Raw genomic sequence first — 23,701 nt, 5'->3', positions numbered from 1 at the left:
TATGTGTATAATAACATTTGGTTAAAGAAGGCCAATCACGCTGCCATTTTATGCTCCCGCTTAATGCCGAGTCACACAAAGCATCCACTTCCATGTAATTCAAGCAAGTCACCAAGATATTTTCAATCAATTTAATAATGCGTCAGACTTCATTTGTAGATTCTTGTGAAAAAACTGCTGTATTTTCAATGATAAACTATAACAAAGCAGTGGTTGATCGACATTCTCTAAGCTGTCAGGTTTCAGTTTTAGCCCTATAAACTTGTCTAGCCCTAGTCAGGTGAGCTTCACTGCTGCTAGGAACTACAGCAAGATTTATTGCTGTTTGTGATCTACTTGTTTGGGTCAAATATTATAAGCTCCACCAAGGACCACCTTTGTGCCCAGTCATCTCAGAAAATGGCGTCAAAGCAAGGTTCATGCCAAAGTTGGGCATGAAGCAAGAGACAGGGGGGTCCCAAAGGGAATTGCCAAATTTTAATCCTTTTTATGTATGATGTGGGACAACTGATTCCCCCGTCAATTTAATTAAATCCTGTCTATAGATGTCTTCAATCTCTTCAAGCTGCATTCACCTTTTTCAAATTATTGTCTTTATGATGTACACATTGATTGACACTATCCACCTTGTTGTGTTTAGGATCGTGCTCATCGTATTGGGCAGAAGAAGCAAGTAAAGGTTTTCCGTTTTATTAGTGAGAGCACTGTTGAAGAGCGCATCATTGAGCGGGCAGAGATGAAGCTCCGTTTAGATGCTGTGGTTATTCAGCAAGGTGGGTGAAGCTTCTCTGTTGGACTGTGCATTTAAAGTTGTTTCTCATTAGCAAATAAGCACATGTAAGTGATTATTACTTTTCTCTCAAATGCCAGATCATGTGCAAGAGAACCCGACTGCTTGTTTTTCTTTTTACTTGTTCCTGTGAAAAAATCTTGATTTCTTGGTTGATTTTTAGGATCAGAAACTGTGTGTTCTCAATTACAGTTGAAGCTCTCGTAAGCGACCACCTTGGGAACTGAAAATTGTGGTCGTTAACGGAGCTGGTCTTTTACGAGAGCTTGCTCTCATAATCGACCACTGGGCGTCAAAAACTTGAACAATAGGTGTTGGTCGCTTACGGGAGCTTAATTAAAATGGAATCTTAATGTTATTGTGATAATAACAAAGCTGTAATATTTTGGTTTATTGCTTGATTTTGAAACTAGGTATTCTACGCAAAGTTATGCTTGATTTTGAAACTAGGAATTCTACGCAAAGTTATGCTTGTTTATATCGAGGACTTAAGCTTTTCTTCATGAGAATATCTTCTGCGTCTACGACTATCGCATGGTGTATTTTGTTAGCCGATTTCTAAAGAGTGCAACAAATTAAACAAGTGGATGGCTATTGTAACTGGAAAAAAAAATCATGGAGCTGGCAATGGACTAGAGATTCCTTGCATTAGTACATTTTCTGGAGACAAAGAAACATCAATCCCATGGTTGAAATTGAAGTTAGAAAATTGTAATTATGAAATTCTTTAATGGTTCCCTACTGGAAAGGCAGCTTTTGTGAAACATTACAACATTTCCCCTTTATATGTGATTTCAGCATGCATTGGATATGAAGTTTATCAAGTGTTGACTGATGTTGTAAAGCCAAAAATCATTGTGGTAGCTTAAAAATAAAAGAACATCTCAGTTGGTGGTTTGAAATTTTGGCCGTTAACGGAGCTGGTCGCACCAATAAGTTGGTCGCTTACGAGAGCTTAGAATTACAGAGCTTGTGTGACAATTCAATCAGTGATTCATGATCGTGGTCGTAATCGGAGCTGGTCGCTTACGAGAGCGGTCGCTCAGAGAGCTTCGACTGTAATATCTACTGTTAACTAGCCTCATTTAGAAACCTGTTATATCATGACAGAAGGGTCAGCCATGACTTTCACTCGGCCACCATATTTCCTGCTGGTGCATACATAGAGTAATTGTAACTGTTTCTAATGTTCTTGTCTTGCTCAGGTCGACTGGTTGACCCTAATCTAAAGGTTGGGAAAGAGGAGATGCTTAGCATGATCCGACATGGTGCAGAGGCCGTGTTTGCATCTAAGGACGAGGACATCACGGATGAAGACATTGACGCTATCCTTGCGAAAGGAGAAAAGAAGGTTTGACCATAAAGTATATTGGTTACTGTATTAAATTGTATATAAGACTTTTTCTCACAAACTTTCAAAACCAGTATACATACAGTGTTCGGTGGATGCCCCTAAAGTCTACAGAGTGTCAATAATGTTTCTGGTTTTTTTTCAGACTGCTGAAATGGAGGAGAAGATGAAGACATATGGCGAAGGTGCACTGCGGAAACTCACTCTAGATGCCCCAACTGAGAGCATCTTCCATTTTGAGGGTGAAGATTACAAAGAAAAGCAGAAGGTAATATTCTGTGCATATGCACTTGTATTGGGTTTAGAAATATGGGCTACTATAAAGTATGTATGTCACAATCTTTTCCCATGTGCCCCATACAGTATGTTTACTTTATAAACCATATTTTCAAAACACTTGAGACCATGAACCATATACAGTAGTACTAGTTAAGCCACACAAAAAAGAATCTTAGGAGTACCGATCAAATGCCATTCGGTTTTTAGGTTACCTTGATCATACAAAATACTGTAGATGATTCTGAAGCAGCTGTCAATGTGTCTGGATAACCATTGATTGGTGACTTACTGGAAAATAAGCAATAGCGAATAACAAAAAAAAGGTGAACGGAGATATGATGGCAACTTTCACACACCTCTTCTAAATGAATCTTCTGTTTAATCTGTTTTAGAGTGGTAGCAGCTTTCCTCGTTGGATTGAGCCTCCCAAGCGAGAGCGAAAAGCAAACTATGCTGTTGATCAGTATTTCCGTGAAGCGCTGCGAGTCAGTGAACCCAAAGCACCAAGGGTATGTACCAGATTTTTGCCTCCTTACATGGATAATAACCCTTATCTCAATATATGTTTCTATTTTTTCTTGGAAAATTACAGTACATATACTATATCTTGGATATTTTCCTAGAAGTACATTATTATCTGCATTAAGAATAAAATTATATGTAAAAATGTCCTGGAGAGGCTATGAAAAGGGGGATTTCATATTTATCCAAATGTTTATAAAAGTTCTGTTGTAGTGTACTGTACTTATCACAGCTTCAGATTACCATATTTACATAAATTAAACATGGACACAATAAATACAATATTAAAATGTTTGCTTTGAAAGGAAGGCATCATTGGATTAAGATATTTCTACTGTCACATTAACACATTGACCCCTCAACTGGCCTGTACCGGCTTTGGGAAGTACCCACAACCCAAAAAATTCATAAATGCAAAATAAACACAACAAGATGAAGATACTCAGGCATCAGTCTAAGGGATAAATGGTCTTGAAGATATGCATCCAACCAAGGTGTTGGCGACTACTCTTAAGCCAAATAGCACAGGTTCTTTGACAAATTTCAAATCGAACAAGGAAAGAAAAGCAGAATCACCCCTCTCAATAAAACGCTCAAAATACCACACAAGGGAGAGAGATCAGCAAACACAGCTCAAGACACAAATACAGTAGATACCTTTATTCTGATCCTCCAGGTTCATTTCCATGGCCTCAAAACACAATGTCCACTCCTTGATGGCTTGTAAAACCATGAAGATGCCTTTATGGATTTCAAAGCATTCTGGGAGATCCAGGGAAAAATTCACGAGGGGAGGGCCAGTTAACACTCCTCTCCCCAAAGTCAGATGGTTTTTTCACCCCAAAGCCAAACAAATCAATTCCAGGTCATACAGACCCAGAATAGCAGTGTAAACAATTTTGGAATCAATTTGGTTTCAGAAAAGACAGCATTTAGGAGAGCTGTGGTGATTTATTAGAAAATTATTTTCTCATCCAGACAAAGCCAAACAAGAAAAAATAATCATGAATCCACCTTTGCTTGCAAATATCCATGAGCAAAGCACTCAATTATGCCCCAATAGACTTTATGATGTCCTGGGACACTCTCCTAATATGCTCATAGCTGTATTTTTGATGAAAAATACAAGCAACCATCAACTTGTGCTAGCTTCAGCACAACAACAAGGTATTAAAAGTGATGACCGCAAAGCACTGTTGGAAAGCTTGGATACCGCTGACTAGGTGCAGCTGTGTTTGACTTTGACAGGCTGTATAAAACTCAGAATAGGGGGGGAGGTATCTGTTTTCAGTCTGTTTTTTGTAAATTCAGCTAAAAAATAGCCAGAAGTCAATGGGTAACACACAAGTGCTTTATCTAGGCACCCCGTCCACCCAAGCAGCCCAATGTGCAGGACTACCAATTCTTCCCTACCCGCCTGTTTGAACTCTTAGACAAGGAGATCTATGCGTTCAGAAAAAGCATAGGGTACAAGGTGCCTCTCGACATTGAGGACCCCGAGGGACCAGATAAGCAGAAAGAAGCACAGAAGTTGATTGATGAGTCGGAGCCGCTCACAGAGGAGGAGCAGTCAGAGAAAGATCAGCTTCTACAAGAAGTAAGTTTTATTTTATTTTATTTATTTTATTATGAACATCAGCTGGACAAATGAGTAATGAGTGAAGAATCTGGTTGTAAGGTGAGGTAGTGATGCAGAAAGTTCTCTTGCAGTAGCAATTAATCAGATGATACGTAGATATGGGTTGTGTGATTCAAGCTATTGAACCCTAATCATTTTCAATGTAAAGTATAAGAGAAAATATTTACTGACTATTCTTTTTTTACATGATAAATTGTACCATTTCCATTGTGTTTTTCTATTATTTTTATCAACTGGTGAGATGCCCTTCCCCTATCTGGGTACCTTGAGCCATTATTCTATGCATCAAAGCCCCAGCTACCTACTACAAAGCACAGCCTGCTACTTCAAAAGTTATTGAAACCCCTGAGCAGGACTTAACCATTCACTCCTATAACACCCTAAAACACCTTTTGGAAAAACTGGCATATTTCCTGTAACACCGATCTTTGCATGCATGGAAAAGCCTCTTTGGCTCCCCTCCCCTGTGGAGTGACCAAAAATTGACCAATCAAATGAGTCAAGATTGTTATGATGACCAAGTGTGGTAAGACCTGTACATTCTTACCAACTTATCGAAGCTAGTTGTGATATATGCCAGAATGTGAAACATGCCGAATGTGATACAAGCCAGACGTGACACACACGTTTCTTACAGTATATAACCTGTCAATATGTTCCATTCTTATTCATACATGAGTTTCTCTTGATATTTAGGGATTCACCAACTGGTCCAAGCGAGAGTTCAACCAGTTCATCAAGGCCTGTGAAAAGTATGGACGAGATGACATGGACAACATTTGCCAGGAAGTTGAGGGCAAGACTCCACAGGAGGTATTTGCACAGATAAAGTAAAAAAAAAAAGAATCTTCTTTCCATATAACTGAGGGGATGGGGGTGTTTTAACTCATAAAACTACCCCAAAAGGCATATAGCTTGGGGTTGACAAAAGTGGTTCCTCCACTGGTTTCATTAGGCCCTGTGGTTGGCGGAACCGTCAGCTACTGTATTTCCCAACAAGCACCAGTTACTTTTTAAAATAAGTTGATTTAAGTTTTATTTAAATTAATAAAATTAATTGATTTCCGCCCCCTATGTATGTATTAATCCTCCACTGCCTAATCTGAAATTTAATGAAACCTGTTCCTCCCTCTTCTTCTATGATATGTCTTTTGGCTGTGCATCACCCCTTAGCAAGTCCTGGCTTGGCACCTATGTATGCCACTATCCCCTAATATGAACTTTACAACCACCCACAACACTAGCAAATACTCTAACATCTTTACTGTGTTTCTACATGCTCATACTTCTCTCAATTATAAGTAATCGTGCAGTCGATCTAATTCCCAATATTAACGTATGCTGTTTTCAGGTTCGTGAGTATGCTGCTGTGTTTTGGGAACGGAATGATGAGTTACAAGATTTGGAGCGCATAATGGCACAGATCGAGCGAGGAGAAAGCAAGATCCAAAGACGCATCAGCATTAAGAAGGCGCTAGATGCAAAGGTACGTCAAATGGTCGGCTGACTTCGTTCTAGAATATGGTTGGGTGAACTGTTCCCTACATTCCAAAGAAAAAAAACATGATTCCACGTTTTCAGATCCTTACTTTATTCTACTGCCGTGTCAAATCTAATAAATTGGATTGGCCACATGAGCAGTTTGACGTTTAAATCAATTACATAAGCTTGGCACAATAGATTTATGCTTGGCATAGTACATTAGTTTTGATCTTTACAACAGAAACTCCACATCGAGTCAATGTTGACTTCTTGAAACCTGTTGAGCACAACCCATTTAGTGACATAAATCGACATTTAAATTCTGCATGGCAGGAAATTGGTACATGAATCGGTCCTTACAGAGCAGAAAGTTTCAGAATGCCAAAGTTGCAATTATGGTTACAAAAATGAGCTGTCTTATTATACCTTATGTACTGTTTCTACATAGATGGCGCGCTACCGGTCACCTTTCCATCAGCTAAGAATTCAGTACGGGACCAACAAGGGCAAGAACTACACCGAGGAAGAAGATAGATTCCTGGTAAGCTAGTTGGATATGTCTATCTCAGAGGAAGAATATACAGTAGATTCCTGTAAGCTAGTGGGATATTTCTATCTCAGAGGAAGGAGATAGATTCCTATGTCTATCTCATGGGATGGTACAGTAATCCACAAGTTTCCAGAAAACATTCCTACTGGTTTTGCAGTATTTATGTAAAGGTTTTTTTTGGACTTGGCCCTCTCAGTGCTAGGGCAATAAGGGGTTTTCTGTTAGATGTTTAAACGACCTAAGTAATGAATATCTTAATTCTGTAACCTGGACTAGAGGCTGTTTGATAAAGGGGATTCCTAGTAAAAAGGTACAGTACCACTCCGTATTACACTTGGTTTCATCTTAACAAAATTTCATGAATTTGTGGGAGAAAGTTTCGGTACACAACCTGTTGCAATGGCTTAGCAATTACACCATTAACAATGCTTTTTGTGCCTTCACAGATCTGCATGCTTCACAAGCTAGGATTTGAAAAGGAGAATGTCTACGACGAGCTGCGCATGGCGTGCAGAAGTGCACCACAGTTTCGCTTTGATTGGTTTCTCAAATCTCGTACTGCACAGGTGGGTTCCATATAACATTAATCAACTTCAATAACAGCGGCAGATTCAATAGAATGTCCATCAACACTATTAATATATGTAATCATTGAACAAATAAATGCTTTATGGCAATTATCCGTGTTGCATCACCAACTCCGTTTTCATTTATAGCCTTCTTAGCTGGCAGTTTTGTTGGGTTTCAAAGCAGTTCTATTTGTTTGGTAGGTTGTTTTGCTATGTAGCTAGTAGTTGTTCGATAGTAATGCCCGTGTGAGTGCTGGGTCACAGCTTATGGTGAGCCCTGAGAACTTGTCCCAGGGTGCCCCTAACACCTTCAACCACAAAGCTTATAGTTAACAAGAATCTATAGCAAGTACCGAACAAACGAAAAATCTGGTCCAAAACCCAACAAAATTGTCAGCTACCTTAATGTCATTAATTATCACAATATCTGCTATTACATCCATCGTCAAAGTCTTGATCTCGTTATAAAGTCATAATTATCTCGCTATAATGATCCGTGATGTTTTATAAAGGAGCTACAGCGTCGATGCAACACTCTCATCACACTTATCGAGCGTGAGATGATGGAGCTTGAAGAGAAAGAGAAGGCAGAGAAGAAGAAACGTGGCCGTGGCGCCCCCGCCAAGGTACCCTATACCCCTATCACCATTCCATGCCATACCATGCCTAGCTTCCATGCCAATATCAAGACTCTGCCAACCAATCCCCTTTATATCTCATACCACGCCTACCTCCATTAAGTACCTTTATTCTCTTTACACCCCCAACCCAACCCAACCAAACCTCCATCGTTCCCCATCCCCTTTTACTCCATACCGAACCTTATAGTAACTGTCTCCACCCATTCCTTCTTATACCTAAGGCCAGTACCCTAGTCTCCCTTTCCCGACCTTTACCCATTTCTTTGCCCAAGTGTCGTCTGAATTACCACAGAGAACTATGATTTGTATTGTTGTTCTTTTTGCACAACTTGACTTCTTTTCAAATAGTGGATAAAGGGAATCGTATAAAAATATGTCAAGTACTTTGCCGAAGAGAAGTATTGTTTGTATCATTTTACCCTTTGCGCTATTCAATATTCCTGCTCTATGTTTTGGGTATTGGAGTATATCCAGCGCAGATCTAAGGTTTTTTCTTTCCTATAAATATCTAGGAGGCACCAGTATTTTGATTCCGTATAAATAGTAAGGTCGTATGAGTATCTAAAACGTTGTCTTTGTGCCTATATAGACGGGTGAGAAGAGGAGAAAGGCCGATGGAACGCCTGATGGGCGTGGACGACCAAAAAAGAAGAAGACTTAGATAACCTAAATAACCCCTATTATTAATCCCTACCTCGGACGCATCTATGGAAGCACTTGATCCGCAGATATAAGCAAACAAAGACGTTAACAGCTGCTTTGGGGTGTCGTCCATTTAGTCGTCATTTTTAAAACAGCCTTACCAAAATGTGTACTAAGCATAAAAAATCGTGTATGCACAGCGTTCCTGTGATAAACCGACTCCATAGATAGTCACAAGTCGTTGCGCAACTAGCGTTCCTTTTTCTGGTGTGTTCCTTAAGGATCGCACCTTGGACCACCCACCCATCTTCAAAACGTTCTCTGCAATTGATTGTACTTTAAGTTTGTGGCGTTTCTCGGCGTTTCTCGGCGTTTCAAAATCCCTTGTACAGTAAGACATCACACATTGTATTCTCTAGGATGATTTTAATTTATTTATAGTGTAACTGTAACAAAGGTTTATTGAGAAATAAGGGATTATCGATTTCTCAAATCCGTTTGAAAATCGGCAGGATTAAGTAGAATTTAAACTTATGATATTTCATTTTATTTTGCATTTGAGAAATCGAGAATATTCCTTTATGGCTTGGAATTTATTACTTCTAGTAATTACTTCTTAGAAGTAGACATTACGAATATATGTTATATGATTACAATGAGAACCTGTGCTAACGTTTAGTCGAGAGGATAGTGCGACCCTTATACTGTCTAGATATAGCCTTGTTGTAATGACTGTACTTTCCTCTACTACCTGTTAAATATGCCGTGTTTTTATCTTTGTAATATGGAAAATTATTAAATATAACCCGTAATACATCTGCATTGTTTTTGTTTCATTTTTCGACGCACCCAAGTAGTCGTGTTTTACGTAATAATTTTTAAATTCTTAAATATATTTTCGCATTTTATTGGATATGTGCCCACAAATTTCCCGTCCGTGTGCAGCGTCCTTAATGTCAGTCTAATACCCCTTCCACAAGAGATGCACGAGGCATTTGTAGGATTCTTTTAAAAAGACCCCTCACTCAAAACGTTTGACCCGCTCCACATCAAAGTATATTAAACACCTTTTTCAATTATGGTTGCTTCTCGGGTGTAACCTCAATTGAAATGGGTTTATACAAACAAATATTATATTGAAAATTTTGCTCGGGTATAACCTTAATTGAAATGGGTTTATACAAACATAAATATTATATTGAAAATTTTGTTTATGCTCAGCTACTTTTTTCGCATTATCTATACTATGACAGACCATGCCTAACTTCTGTTTGAGTTGATTGTCTAACTGAAGAACCTGATTGCAGGAAAGAATCGTTCTATCATCTACGGGATTTCAATATCAACACGTTTTCACCAAGAAGCTCTTAGAAATACTTTCTTTGGCAACAATTACACGGCTCTCGAGCATTTTTTGTGGCACATCAACCGAAGCATTCTAGTCTGAATAAATATGGCAAACTGGCCTAGTCTTTGGATCCCAAGTCTTGATATATCATACTGAGCGCTCAGTCCAGCTGGGGCCACTAAAAGCTGTGCAAAGACCATCCTTCCCAGCCAGCTATGCCACCCGTGATCGTTTTCCCAAGAATCAACCTGTTTCTTGCCACTTACTCTGCTAATACTCTCTTTGCCGCTCTTCTGCAAAGAGGCTAGGACAGCCGACAAGAGCATAAGGCGAGGCGCTCTCTCGCGAGTAAATGTCCATTGAGCGGGTATACCCGCGTAAATTGCTTGGCGACGGTCGCCATGGATACTCGGTACAGCATTCGTCAGTGCAACTCCATCTTGAGTCAGCTATGAAAAAAAAAGCATAAACTTGTTACTTTTTGCAATCAGTTTTTTTTCTCCTATTGGACGTTCATTTCCTTTGTTTTCTATTGCCAAGCAATCAAACCTTGATTTGGAGATTTTCGCGACAATTTGCATACGAAAATTTAATAGGGGAGAAACAAAAGCTCACGAATAGTCGAGAAAGGCGTCATTTCTTGTTCGGTGTTTGCCGCTATTAGCTTTAGGCATGGCCAGGTAACAGAACACTCTATGGCCTGGTCACAGAGCTCATTGGGTATGGCCGGCTCGCAGAGCTCTGCGTATATGGCCTAGTCACAGAGCTCTTTGGATATGACCTGGTTACAGAGCTCTTTAAATATGGCCTGGTTACAGAGCTCTTTGGATATGGCCTGGTTACAGAGCTCTTTAAATATGGCCTGGTTACAGAGCTCCTTGGATATGGCCTGGTTACAGAGCTCTTTGGATATGGCCTGGTTACAGAGCTCTTTGGATATGGCCTGGTTACAGAGGTCTTTGGATATGGCCTGATTACAGAGCTCTTTAAATATGGCCTGGTTACAGAGCTCTTTGGATATGGCCTGGTTGCCGAGCTTTGTGGATATGGCTGGTTGCCGAGCTTTGTGGATATGGCCTGGTTGCCGAGCTTTGTGGATATGGCCTGGTTGCCGAGCTTTGTGGATATGGCCTGGTTGTCAAGCTTTGTGGATATGGCCGGGGCGCACATGTGGAAATGGCCTGGTTACAGAGCTACGTTACCTGATGCATCCCTAACAGCCTCGGTTGGATGATGAGGGTAGCAACCTATTTGAAGCTGGCAGCTGCACAGTCCCTCCCGGCCGGTATCGCAGCTCCCGGAGTAATCATCCGCTTGTAACATGAAGCCGTCTCTGAGGAAGAGAAATAATAGTTTTAATTCATATGGTCAACTTTTTATATGTTTTACAAAGAATCTTTATCAATTGTTGGCATCGATTAGGATATTTTTCTGATGATAATAAAAATGATATTAATGTTCCTGGTCTCACCCACTTTCCAACACACCTCCATCATTATCATCAACATTCTCATCATCTCCCAATTATCTTCATCAGCACCATCATAATCATCGTCATCATCACAAGCATGACATCATCCTCTTCATTACCATATCATTATTATAATAATTTTACATAGATATTTTAATCATCATCTTTAATGTTTAGGTGAAGGGGGTCTCAGGATCAATTTTCTTGCGCCAAGGTGTTGTCATGAGGCGCTTATCGGCGAGATCCACTTACTCATGAAAGCTGGGTAGCAGTCTTGTTGTATCCCTGAAGCCCTTAGCGAAAGGATTGCTGTATATCTTCAATCGTGTTATCTATTAAGACCAAAAAGAGAGCATATTTAGCGTTTATATCAATCTAAACGATTTATGAAAGGAAATGGGTAAACTTTTATCACTACTCGCAGCCGTAGATTTAGATGTGATACCGTTTTTAAACAGGGAATCCACTTACATGAACCCTCGGTACTTGTCGCCAGCAAGTCAAGCGACAGAATGATATAGCCATGAACAGAATAGAATGGTGGAATGATATCTGACATCGTTCATAAGACTACTTAATAAATCTATCCTTCACACACGTAAATGCTTGTGTGAGTTAACGGTTGTGAATAAGAATACACGTACCAGGTGGTTTTGGTAAGCGGTTACCGCCATGAATGCTGTTTCTGGGAACACGAAAGTCTGAGCCTCCTCAAGCTGTCCCTCGTAGTTTGTGTCAGCGGGGTTCTTCAGTAAGTGCACGCGCGGTTGGTACTTGTGCATTGAGTTGAGGATAATCTATGGAAGAAAAGAGATTGTATAGCCCCTTGCAAACAGCGTCAACATTAACCAGCATATATAGCAGGCGAGTACAAAGGGGGGTGGAGGCAGCTTACGCGCGCACCCCCCTACCCCCCCTGGTCTCCAAAAATTGGATCCCATTTCATATTGAATGACCGTTCAAAATTATCCTTTTTCCATAAGATACGCGCACCCCCCACACCAACGCCCCTCATGAAATCCCTGAATGTTCGCCCGCATAGCACATATCGGTTGTTTAGCACAAGACAAAGAAAATATCGCAAAAACACTTTGAAACAACCCTTTACATGGTTGTTTAACTAGCGCCAACATTGCCAGCAATTTGTAGCTGTTTTCGCCAGAAATTCTAACGCTGTTTGCACAGGGCTTTACTTTCCGCGTTTATATTGTTTTCAAGTTTAATGCAATGAGCAAAAATCTGGAATAAAAAAATAAAATAAAACCAAACAACATTGCTGAGAACGAGAATCGTGCACAAAAACATTAACAGACTTTCAAACCCGATATGAACAATGTAGTATGCGTGCCGACTTCTGAGGTTGGCATAGCAACCCTACCTTTTCCCGCCATAAGTGACAAGACGCGCGCCGCTAATGGCTGCTAATGAGAAAGGCGTGAAAACTAAGAACAAAAATCAACATTCACTTCATAGACGACAGAACGTCACATCCTTTTAAAAAGTCTATGTAAATAATATCGCAATAAAACACAGCTTATCTGATAAGAAAACTCACATAAAAGATTTTAAAAAGTGCATTTATTTTTCTTATCACAAGGTCGCTCTGTAGGTTTTTCTGTGATAATTGTTTTTATTGCAAGTAAGATCGTTGTCGCTTTAGTAGAAGGTGACTTTTAGTTTGAAGGACTTTGTCAGATTTAGGACAATCGCGTTTTCAAAGATACAATCATGAAAATTTTAACAAGATGTTCAGTAGCAGGATGCCAGTCCCGAGACAGCTTTTCCGGCCTTTTTGTATAATCAATTATTATATATGTCTTCTTTTAAAAGAATAAATTGGGTTATTAACGTTGTGTATTTTTAATAAATAGAGATTAAATTTTTCGATAATGCCACCAACAGTACTTTTGCTGAGAGATAGAGAAGTTGTCTAAATTCGCTTTTGGTAAGGAAGGTAGATTATTGACGTTGTGTATCTTCCTTTTAATAAATCAAGGTTTTCACTTTTATTTCAAACCCTATCGGAAAGTTGTCTAAATTGCTTGTTGTTAAGAAAGGTGATACCAATGCTTCACAAAGCACAAAAGAAATTTGTAGCCGTGAACTCAATGAAATACGTGTTTATTCTTTAAGGTAGTATTCATGAGAACATATCAAATTGCTCTTGATCTTTACGTGTCGTCTCTCTCGTGACAATAGGATTAGTGTCACTACCCTAGAACCACACAATATCAATTCTACAAACAAATGCCAGCTACTTTAGAGAAAATGCGTTTGTTTTAACAAGTGCAGTAATATGGTTGTCACCTGAACGTTTTTATTGTAAGTTCAAGGGAAATCTGTTTGTTTATGATACTGCCAAAAAGACATTTGTCTTTTTTTAATCTAATGAAAGGCTCATGTGACGTGACATTCAGTCTCATACTAAAGAACCAACGGGAATCCAGTATCTACTGGCAGATAGCACGGGTTGCTTTACCTTGCTAGCATATATTTTTTGTGGCAAATACAAGAGAACCTCTGTTAGCAGAACAGAGTTGCCAAATATACGAAAAAAATGTTTAACTTACGTTTCCGTTAACGTCTTTTGGGTTATTTGTGAGCTTGACTCTCTCAAAGGACAAAACTTGTCTCGCCAGTTCCTCTCCACTAAAAGGTGACTCCGGGTGAACATATACTCTCCGGGGAGGGGTAGGATCAGCTTCGCCCGCCACGAACCACGCCGAGTCTGTGTAGGAATACCTGTGCCTTTTATTGTCGAGAGGGACTATGTCGAGCATGACCGCGTAGGAGTCACGTGGGTCGAGATCGATAAAAGAGACTCGCAGTGGCGGAAACATTCGTCTGAAATATAAAAGAAAAACACACATGCCAATTAAGAATTGTTACGATTGTTTAAAACAAGTTATATTCTTGTAACAGGGTTTGTGGAGCATGCAAAAAAGTAAATAGAACTCATGGAGTATTCAGTTTTAGCTTAAGCTTTATTGATTTTAGGAATTATCACATTTTATATATATAGAAAATAAGTCACCATACAATATAAAAAGTATTTAACATAAGGTAGTTTTCCTGGTGGGTAAATTGTATAGCCCCCTTTTATCGGGTATATTGAAGTAGCCTTACAGAAAAACTTCCAACCAAGCTAGCTGCATTTATTCACATCGATTTTGGCCTGATTTAGTTTCGTAGTATAAAAAAAATCGTTGTGCCGCGCCCTTAGCCGCGCCCGCATTTAATCTAAGTGTGCCCATTTGGGTAGGGCCAAGCCTAAAGCATCAAAAAGGCTAATAATTCCTAAAGGATATAGCTATTACTTATATAGTATTTGCGCAATTGAAAACAAATAGAACTATTTCCTCAGACAAAACGCCAAATCAGCATGATGAACATCAAAGAATGCACACGAGAGAGTAGATGAAGCGGGTAGATAACTTAAGAGATATACTCGCCGAGGAAGTGACTGATTGCGTGTCGGAACGATTGGATGAATGGGCGGCATGGCACCTCCTTTGGCTCAGCTAATTTTCCCAAAATGCACGAGAAAGGGCCAAAGTGATTTACCGAGCAACCTATCAACGGTCCCTTGCTGCCCCTCTATGTTTTGGAACCTGGACAGGAGCAAAAAAATGGCAAAATTCAAATTGTATGGTTGTGTTCGCTTATATTTTGTTTATATTTTGCCTAGAGGTTCCTTGCATGATATAAATCAAAATAAGCTTTAGTACTTTTTGGTAGATGATTCGTTCTTGAGATATGATTCAGCAAGGTTGCCACAGATCATGAAAAAAGTAGCAATTTCGCCAAAATTGGGCAATTTCAGAATACTGTCTGGAACCTGTGTGATAGTATATGCCTGTATTTGGATAAAGCAGAAGAACATTACAGAGGGTATTTAGCAGTCCTGGTGAAACCATGTCGCCCTCCCCTTTCTTTTCAACCCTAAAGTGTTTTTAACCGTAAAGTGTTATGGCGGGATAGTTTTCGTTAGTTATTTCTAGATATTAGATAAAGTAAAAAGCATGCGCCTTAAAGATTAGTGCCAAGAAAATTTGAGCACGCACAAAGCTATGTTCTAAGTCTCCCGCAATCGTTTCAAATTAATTGAACTATTATAACTATAATAGCAGCCAATAGATTATCACTTTTGCTGATAATCAGGTTGTACTTTGACCACTTCAAGAACGATCGTGTGTACCTGTGATATCTAAAGAAAAGGAAAGACCCGTCTAATTGCGATTTCCAGCAATGTCAAATACTCCGATAACTTGGCACAGATAGAGCGCGAAGCTGCGATATCTGAAGTTATCAGCGGTTGGGTTTTGCGGTACTGTCTGATCGTAACTAAGTAAGAGAGGCTCTTCACCCGAGCCGGATGCCTATCCAAACAGCCCAACAACAACAAAGATAATCGATCGCAACGCGCGCGCATGGGAGATAAGCAAAGCTAGTAGGAGCATTTAAGGCATGGCTTTCAAACCTCTGACGTGTGATCTGTGAGCCGGGAAATAAGTGGCTAAGGTCAGGCGATAAGATATGCTACTCTCTTAAAAGACGCAATCTGGAACAATGAAAAAAAACTTTGGTATAAGGTCTTACTTAGTGCGATGATAAAGGGGTTATCATGTGCCAAGAATGACACGATTGAATAAAATAAGCTGTGAACAGAGTTACTGTAGAATGTTTGCGCCAGCACTTATATGTGTTCTAAAGCGACCTTCATTAAAAACTCGTTTTACTGTGCCTTCACTTCGCCTATGGTTGGCTTGGGCGGTAGCTCCCTGTTACCGGGCGCTTAATAATATATCCTTCTGCCTTTATTGACAAAATATTTAGATTTTCTCTATTCCCTATCATTGAAAGCGGGCACTACACGCAATATTTTTCTGAGTCCCAGACAGTTTATTTTCTTCAATGCTATAACTCGATTCATAAAACAGAAGGTTCATTGACCAAGAAAGTTCATTGACCAAGTTTACGCGCAGAATCGAGAAAGCTTTGATAAGCCGAATTCTGTGCACGATATTTATGTCTTCAAGACACATTCTAAATGAGTACTGCTCTCGATCTATTGACAAATTCAAGCAATATATTTGTATGGAGCTAACTACCTGTACGCCAATTAACTATGGCGCACCAATGACAGCCTAAATCAGAGGAAATACAAGGGAATGCGTGAGGGAAAATGTCCCGTGCACCTTGTTTCTGGGCCTTTTGGGAAAATTGGTGCATCTCTGGAAAGTCTTGTCCAAAAGCCCTGAGAAAACTAATAAATCTGTAGAAGCATAGAACGTAGAGCGTTGGCTAACATTGCATGGGACGTGAGAAGGCAGTTCGTGTCCCTCTTGTGGGGGTGTCGTGCAGCCGGATTGATTGAAGTATAGTCAAAATTCACTCGTACATAATCTACACGAATCGCATAGAGATAATTGCCATTGCTTTAGATGTGTGCAGCAAATCACCCGAAAACCAAACGATAAGAATCACAAGTGGCAGAAGAACGTTTCTCGTCGTTTCCTTGGATGTTTAATGTTCCGTACCGAGCACGCAAGCTATCAGTAATATATCAGTAATACTACCTTAGTGATATTACCTATCTCTGCTTCGCCATCTTTCTCAACAAAGTCGCAATCGCCATAAAGACCAGTGGACTAGGCAACTAAGGGAAAGCCTTTTTGACTGAATGACGTCGGAATTTTGTCCACCAGTGCAGGTTGCGTTTTGTTAGTAACCACAGTTAAAAGGGAAAGGAATAAAAAATAAAATAAGGAATGAATAAAAATGGTCGCAAGCAATTGCGTTTGACTCTTCTTTTCTTTTGGAGTGTGCTATGTTCGGAGGTGACTTGAGACTTTCTGATTTACCGGAGCGCTTAAAATTTACCACTCTTCTCCAATACATTTGAACAAGCCTAAGCTAGCTTCATGTTTGTTATAACTTAAAGATATGTTTATTTTTATGTTATAAATGACTCTAAATTAGCAGGGTTAACTTCAAGTTATCCAAAGTTATAGCCCGAGGGTTTCTTGAACACTTTATGTTGTTTTTAATTAGCGACCAAATATGTCAAAAGGATACTTAACAACACAAACAAAATGCAGTTCATTGGATCTCTTCCATATCCATTTTTGTGAAGGCAGCCACGGGTTCGACATTGAAAACTGACGCCCTCAACTATCTACCTAATGGGGAGCAGGTACCCTAGGCTCGCTAAAAATGCCCGCTAGCTTTGCCTCAATACACGATTTACAGAGTATTTAGGAAAACGTGGAATAACAAAATAAAGCGAAATTTTACTCAATATGTGCCAGACCTCAGTTGCGGCAAAATACGCAACGTCTATGTTATAGCCCTATGAATGGAATGTAAAAGATTCTTTAAATAAACCGCATCTAATTTCATTGTCTTTTTTTAGAAAACGTTTGGGTTTACCCAAATAGTAATGGCTCTTACACGAGGTTGGCGTTTCCTATGAGCTTGCACTTGCTGTATTTCAGTTTGTTCTCTCTTGAGCTACGCGCATAGCATAATACTGTTATTGAGATGGTTAATTCACAGTCTATACTCTAACTGATTATTCCCAACACAAACATCAAACGCCCAAAACAATCATATTATCGTATAAAGCCATTAACAGCAGAAAAAGCTATCTGCTTCGCCACTCGAATTTTGCTTTATCGCTGACGCAAACACCGCGGCCCGACTTAACAAGAGGATCACGCTGGCCACAATTTAGGGTATAAATTGGCTTCAATTATGAGGAAATGTTCTTTAAATTACTGATGAAGTGGGTTGGGCCCGGTTAACTTGAACCTTTTCAACTGACGGATCCAATATAATGGCGTGGTATCAGGTTGCCGCAATTAGCTTTTCGCACCATTCCGCGTCAAAACGCGTGAAATACCGCAAAAAAGTGCGAACCTGCAGAAACCTGTAATTATGTGTTAAAAGCGAACTAATGATGCGAACAGAGTACCACCATACAGTAAAAAGTGCTATCAAACGCAACGCATGCTCTAAAACCACCTTGAACAATTACATAATAAAAACCAAATGCCACAATCCAACAATCGGTTGAATTTAGCCTGCATCAAAAAATAAATCGCTCCTTTGTGGTTTTGTGGCGAGATATGCACACAACAGTATGGAGTAATAGAATATTTTTCAAAGCGCTGACAAGGAATAATGAAAGAAAGTTTCCCATACAAAGAAGACAGAAAGCTAGTCGAAACTGAGCCACTCAGAGAAGCGTGGTGGCGCTCATAGAGTTCAATAAAAGCCTTTTACAAGGTTTAATTGAGGTCCAGATTGAGACAAAACGGCCACTCGCCATCTTCCGCAATGTGTTATTAGTGAACCCCCATAATTAAATGAATGACTTAATGCTAAATTTGTAAAAACCTTATGGGCTCATCCGTTCATTTAAAGACTGTGTCTCGTCTTTCTTTGACAATTCCACTTTGTCGTCTGTAATAATTAGTTGGCCCGTCATGTGACGTTTTACCGCGGCTTTCTTATAAAGAGAAAATATAATTTGGGGCGTGCTCCATTATTTCTTGGTAATTTCAGAGTTCTCAATTTTGCGAAATGCCGCTTGTATAAATGTGCACTAAAACGAATAAAATGGGTGATTTTAAATTGTCACTTGTTCCCCCTCTTAATCTCGATTGAAGAAGGCACGAAAAAGACATTTTACATATAGTTGAAAGTTTAAATCGTGCACTTTTTTACGTTCCCAAAGGGATCTTCGCGTTTAAAGCCTTAAGTGTAGTGCTTCCGTTAAAGATAGCTGTAGTTAGGCGAGGGTTATGGGCAGTGCTAAGGGTTGCGAGCTGAATAAGGATAATATTTCGCTCTTTTCGGGAGATCTTCTGAAGTACCTCATGCTCTAATAGAGGTGCAATGGTGATAATGTGCAGGTTGTAAACCGATTGCTTGATTCCCAAGATTCGCTAGCCAGAACCTAAGCCCCTAATTCCGATGAAAAGTGATTTTCAAGCACGGAACGCTAATCGTCAGGACGTGGCCACAAGGGTGTGGTGGCCTAATTTGGGAAATCTTGGAAAACATGGTGCGCTACTTTAACGAACACCTTGCGACCAACTCTTTCTTTTGAAAATAGTCACGCGAATCTGCAGAAAGAACACTTGAAAAATTATTCCCTCTATTTTAAAATCGTAGACAATTTGTGGTATATTCCTAACCCCGAGTTTGTGTTATTATCGCAAATCATAGAATACAATTCTATCGACAGATAAGTAGAAGTCGTTTCAGGACGTTATTTAGTTGTTCAATACGAAAAATTGATATCCACTTATAAGGCCACAAAAGTGAAGGCGCTATTTTTCTTTAAATATCAGTATATCGTAGTTGAGATTTATAATCTTGCAGGCGTTCTGGCTAGAAAGATGTCTTGTGGCCGCGTTATGCGAACGATTTTCCCATCACCTGGTAACTGGCTATCAGACAAGATGAGCAACCCAAGACCGACTCAACTTCCAAACAATGGATTATAAAACGACCAATAAACCTTTTTAAATCCGCTTTTAACAGCAAAGATAAGACTCTGAGCATTTAATCTTCGCTTATTCTTCCTTTGTGTGGGCAAATCTCACTAGAATGGGGGAAAATAACAGGGTAAAATGCTGGCGTTTACATTGTGTTTGATGTAGGATTTGTAAGGGAAAAGCGACGAAATTATTGTGAGATTGAAATGTCAGTCCAAGCCACTTGATACCCCTAAAATACACGGATAAAGAAACCGCACAAACCACAGGAAAAAAGCAAGGATGTGGTAGTTTAGTGCACTTTAGTCGCACTTAAATCGAGTTGATCGTCGCGATTGTGCCTTGAAAGGCAATGTTGGCCTCTTGTGTTGATTTGTGGGAACCAAGTGTGACTTGTTCTACCTTCCGTGGTATAGCGCTAACTACTACACACTTAACACTTGCTCTCACCAGAAATACTTAAGAACGGAGAATTGCTAGTGTGATTGCCTTTATAAAAACAGGTACACTTAACAATTACTACCAATTCTACGGTGATTATAAACATTAATCTCCCCCCACTGTGTTATAAAAATTGCGATTTTTCTCTTTAGCGACTCCAACTTTTTATGCGATCTTTGCAAAATGGAGTCACCTTCAAATTGCGTATTATTATCATCAGAGACGATTTTATAAGGCACATAAGAAGTGAATTTTTAACTTTTGATTTGGTGTTGAGCAAAGAGCGCTTTTTAAGCTGCTATAAGCAAATATAAAACGTCTTTGAAGAAATGACTAGAGTTTCTAGCTATCAAATCGCACTACTTTTACGTGGGCTAAGCAAACACATCTATCCCTTTTGCTTCCATTTCACCACCGCCATAACATTGCCAATTAAAGAGGAAAAAAATATAAAAGATTTTATCAAGTATTTGGTTTTAATCCTGAAAGTGCGCACTTCTACAAGATTGAAAATTCATTTGGTTCTTATGCGAAGAAATTCAAGACGGTCCACCGTGTCGCCCGTTGTCATCGGGTGTAATACTTTTTAGTGTCTCGATGAAATCAGATTCTGTACTTCCTTACAGGAGCCATAAGAACCCCTACCACACTCGCACAATGCCGTACCAGTCACAAGAGGTGCCTTGCTTTGGGCTTTACAAAGTGATTAGATCTATGGAATCAATGTTCTTAGCGCGAAACGCCTCAGGCCAAACTAACAATGATAGCGAGCGCGGGTACTCTTTTCGCGCCTTTTAAACGCCATTCTAAGGTTTCCTCGGATATTACCGTGTTGGAAGGGCAATATCAACGTAACAACTTGCTAACTAATCTTAATCTCTCTATGGTGAGTGTTAGTTCGCATGGAAAGTCTGCCAAGAGAGAGTGCGCGTCTGCGAAATATAGGCAACGAGTGAAGAGCCAAGCGCTGGCCATCAACACACCTTCACACAACTACTTCCCGCGTAATTTGAGAACAGGGGTCGAGGCGTCTAGTGTCGCGCGCTTTCTTTGAGTTTCATAGAATTGAAATGAGCGAACGGTCGTTGAAACACTAGCTGCCGGTTTTGTGGTTTCAACCATGAAAGGATCACGTGGTCTTGTTTTCGAAAAGGCCTTCATCACTTTCAGACCACAAAAAAGGGTTTCACAAAAGAAAAAAGATGACTTTTAATAGTCTGTGGCGAGTGTCCTCGTGAATAGGAAGCCCCTGTAATAGTGTAGAAGGCAAGAGGAATGAACGTGCACCTTTTCGCACGGGATTATTAGCGTTACACTCCGTGAGCCTCGAGACGCTAGCCTGTGCTGTTAAGTATATAAACTCGCCTCCACTTAAACTCGCTCAAGGTGCTAAAACCCCAAACCGCAACCCCAAGAACAACAAACTAGGCGAACGCTTTGCAGTAGCACAAACTTGCAGAGAACATAAGCCATAAAAACACTAGAGATGTTTCCTTTTTTTCTTTTTATCCCATTTTTTATGCCCCGAAAACAATTCGTAAAAAAACAAATCAATATTTATTCAAGGGTTTTTCTTCTTTCTGCTCTTGTTCTATTTCCGGTAATGGTGTTTTGATAACTTTGCCCAAGTTTCAGGAGTTCTTGTCAATGGTCTCGCGGAGTTCTAAGAGACGCTATTGCTACCTATTGTTACTCGATAAATTGGGTACTTCGAATTGCTATTGGAGGCATTAAAGAACGCGAGCCTTTTTTCAAGCTACATTCAGTAACTACGATCACGTCAACTCCCGGCTCCTAGCTCCATCCCTTTATACGTGTCTTTTAGAGGAAAGTCAAGTTGAAATGGTCTTAGCCTTGTAATCTTACCTTCCGCTTTTCGTAATGATCATTTCTGTGCCTAGTCTGTAGAAACACTGCCATAGCTCTCGCCCCTCTAGAACTGCCTCAGGCCGTGTCAGCTCGCTAGCGGAGCGACCCGCAGTGTTCTCCAACTTTCGTCTTTTACAGTCAGTTTCGTTGTCCGTGTGACCTTCATCCTCGGATTTGTCATCGACTTGTCCGCACTCTAGCTCTTTGCCTGCGGAAATATAAGGATTAAAATTCTCAGCGCCAGCATGCTGCATAGCCAGGATATCGCACTAGGGACAGTGTGCTCTCTAAGCCTGGAGAGCTGATAGCAGCGCGATAATTATCCCATACGTGTACTACAAGCTCGCGCAGATACACACCGTTTGTTTGGTCCACTAGGGATGCGATGGAAAATGCTTTCGCCTTGGTACTGAGTATAGCCCTCTTCGCCTGGGATGCCATACTGTCGTGTGTCCTGTAGGTGTCTTGTGTTGTGGCCTGTCACCGACTTCGTGTGAGTGTCCAACCTCACCGCGCGCTATGATCGCTACTGAGACAAAACGGTCGGGTAATAAGTGAATTCTAGCCATGACAAACAATCAATTAAGGCCTTTTAACCCAGCGCCGTGTCGTCGCCAGAATATCCCTGCTCTCTCATTGGACAAATAAACAAACAGCTGATCGGCAAATAATGTCATTCTGGTCACGTGATCACGAGGGCTCCCAAAGTTGTCATGCCCCAGTTGGATTATGGGTAGCTAGTTCGTCACATAGATCGCGGGCTGGGGGTCTACGCGGAACAGGATTTGGTATTGATCTAGTCTCTTGAAGCTGGGTTAGCGACTCAATATTCGAGTTTCTAGTTGTTTAAGCAGTGACGATTGCTGTGTTATCCGCGTGTCAGAGACTCCATCAATTAGCACGTATTAATAGCATAAGCCGTCAATTATAGCGGCTAATGTTTATACTCCCGCGGAACTATGGCTTCAGCGGTGACGCCGTGAATCTCGGGCCTTGGCAGGCACCGTGTCATATCAGTTCGTGCGAGCGCGCTTCCTGTGGTATTCTCTACAAAAGTTGTTGAGAGCGCTAGATAGGCTGCGCTAACTAATATTTCATTCACGCTCGTGTACTGGGGTGTCTAGTTAATAGGCTGCTTCAAAGAAACCTCGAGAGTGGTTCAGAAATTGGAGTGGCTATCTCCCATCCTCTCCTTGGGCCCGCTAGTAATAACCCCTTGATTCAAATGATGAACGCTATTAGCGTGATCTCTGAGTCTATCAATTTCAAATCAAGTTATGCCCTTACCGTGTTCTCTGGTCTCGCCCTATTTATCGCAAAGTTTGCTGCAGGAGTTTTTCTCTGTGTTTAGATCTTTAGACAAATGGCGCCAGCTCATGGTTTGAGCAATCAGTGTTTTTCCATTGATACTCGGAAGAACCCCTCAGCCGTACAACAAAAACAATCAAATCTCTCGTGTTGATCAATCTCTTCTTCACCCCGTTTTTGTAATCCTTTCCAAATCAAACATCTGAAGAAGGGAACTGGAATGAGAATTTACCTCCATTGTCTGCGGCATAAATCTTTCTTGCCTTTCATGTTGGGACAAATGGGGAGATAA

The 23,701-nt window shown here is 40.3% G+C and overlaps 2 protein-coding genes across 4 annotated transcripts in view; one reads left to right on the top strand and one right to left on the bottom strand.

Annotated features, from left to right (window-relative positions):
* LOC5512538 (SWI/SNF-related matrix-associated actin-dependent regulator of chromatin subfamily A member 5) overlaps window positions 1-9,281 on the top strand; it is a 15,042-nt gene extending 5,761 nt beyond the window's left edge. The window contains exons 12-22 of the mRNA XM_001632774.3: window positions 641-773; window positions 1,996-2,141; window positions 2,287-2,409; window positions 2,813-2,929; window positions 4,303-4,539; window positions 5,278-5,394; window positions 5,933-6,067; window positions 6,512-6,604; window positions 7,060-7,179; window positions 7,695-7,808; window positions 8,413-9,281. Coding sequence (XP_001632824.2) covers window positions 641-773; window positions 1,996-2,141; window positions 2,287-2,409; window positions 2,813-2,929; window positions 4,303-4,539; window positions 5,278-5,394; window positions 5,933-6,067; window positions 6,512-6,604; window positions 7,060-7,179; window positions 7,695-7,808; window positions 8,413-8,484 — 1,407 coding nt within the window. The 3' untranslated portion in view covers window positions 8,485-9,281. The remainder of the gene's footprint in view (window positions 1-640; window positions 774-1,995; window positions 2,142-2,286; window positions 2,410-2,812; window positions 2,930-4,302; window positions 4,540-5,277; window positions 5,395-5,932; window positions 6,068-6,511; window positions 6,605-7,059; window positions 7,180-7,694; window positions 7,809-8,412) is intronic.
* LOC5512506 (T-box transcription factor TBX20) lies at window positions 8,875-23,701 on the bottom strand. Of its 3 annotated transcripts, none has more exons than XM_001632824.3 (8): window positions 23,389-23,701; window positions 22,461-22,630; window positions 22,099-22,309; window positions 13,855-14,128; window positions 11,929-12,081; window positions 11,537-11,616; window positions 11,016-11,146; window positions 8,875-10,262 (listed from the first exon to the last, which is right to left on the bottom strand). In XM_001632824.3, exons 2-8 carry the CDS (start codon window positions 22,540-22,542, stop codon window positions 10,084-10,086), a joined length of 1,110 nt encoding a protein of 369 aa, XP_001632874.3. In that variant the 5' UTR covers window positions 22,543-22,630; window positions 23,389-23,701; the 3' UTR covers window positions 8,875-10,083. The 3 variants fall into 3 exon arrangements, with proteins under 3 accessions (XP_001632874.3, XP_032237791.2, XP_048589431.1); XM_032381900.2 differs by having other exon boundaries at window positions 22,461-22,627; XM_048733474.1 differs by lacking the exon at window positions 23,389-23,701 and having other exon boundaries at window positions 22,461-22,729.

Source organism: Nematostella vectensis, chromosome 10 (assembly GCF_932526225.1).
Source record: "Nematostella vectensis chromosome 10, jaNemVect1.1, whole genome shotgun sequence".
In the NCBI taxonomy this organism is placed as follows: domain Eukaryota; kingdom Metazoa; phylum Cnidaria; class Anthozoa; order Actiniaria; family Edwardsiidae; genus Nematostella; species Nematostella vectensis.
This window is presented reverse-complemented; position numbering and strand designations above follow the sequence as displayed.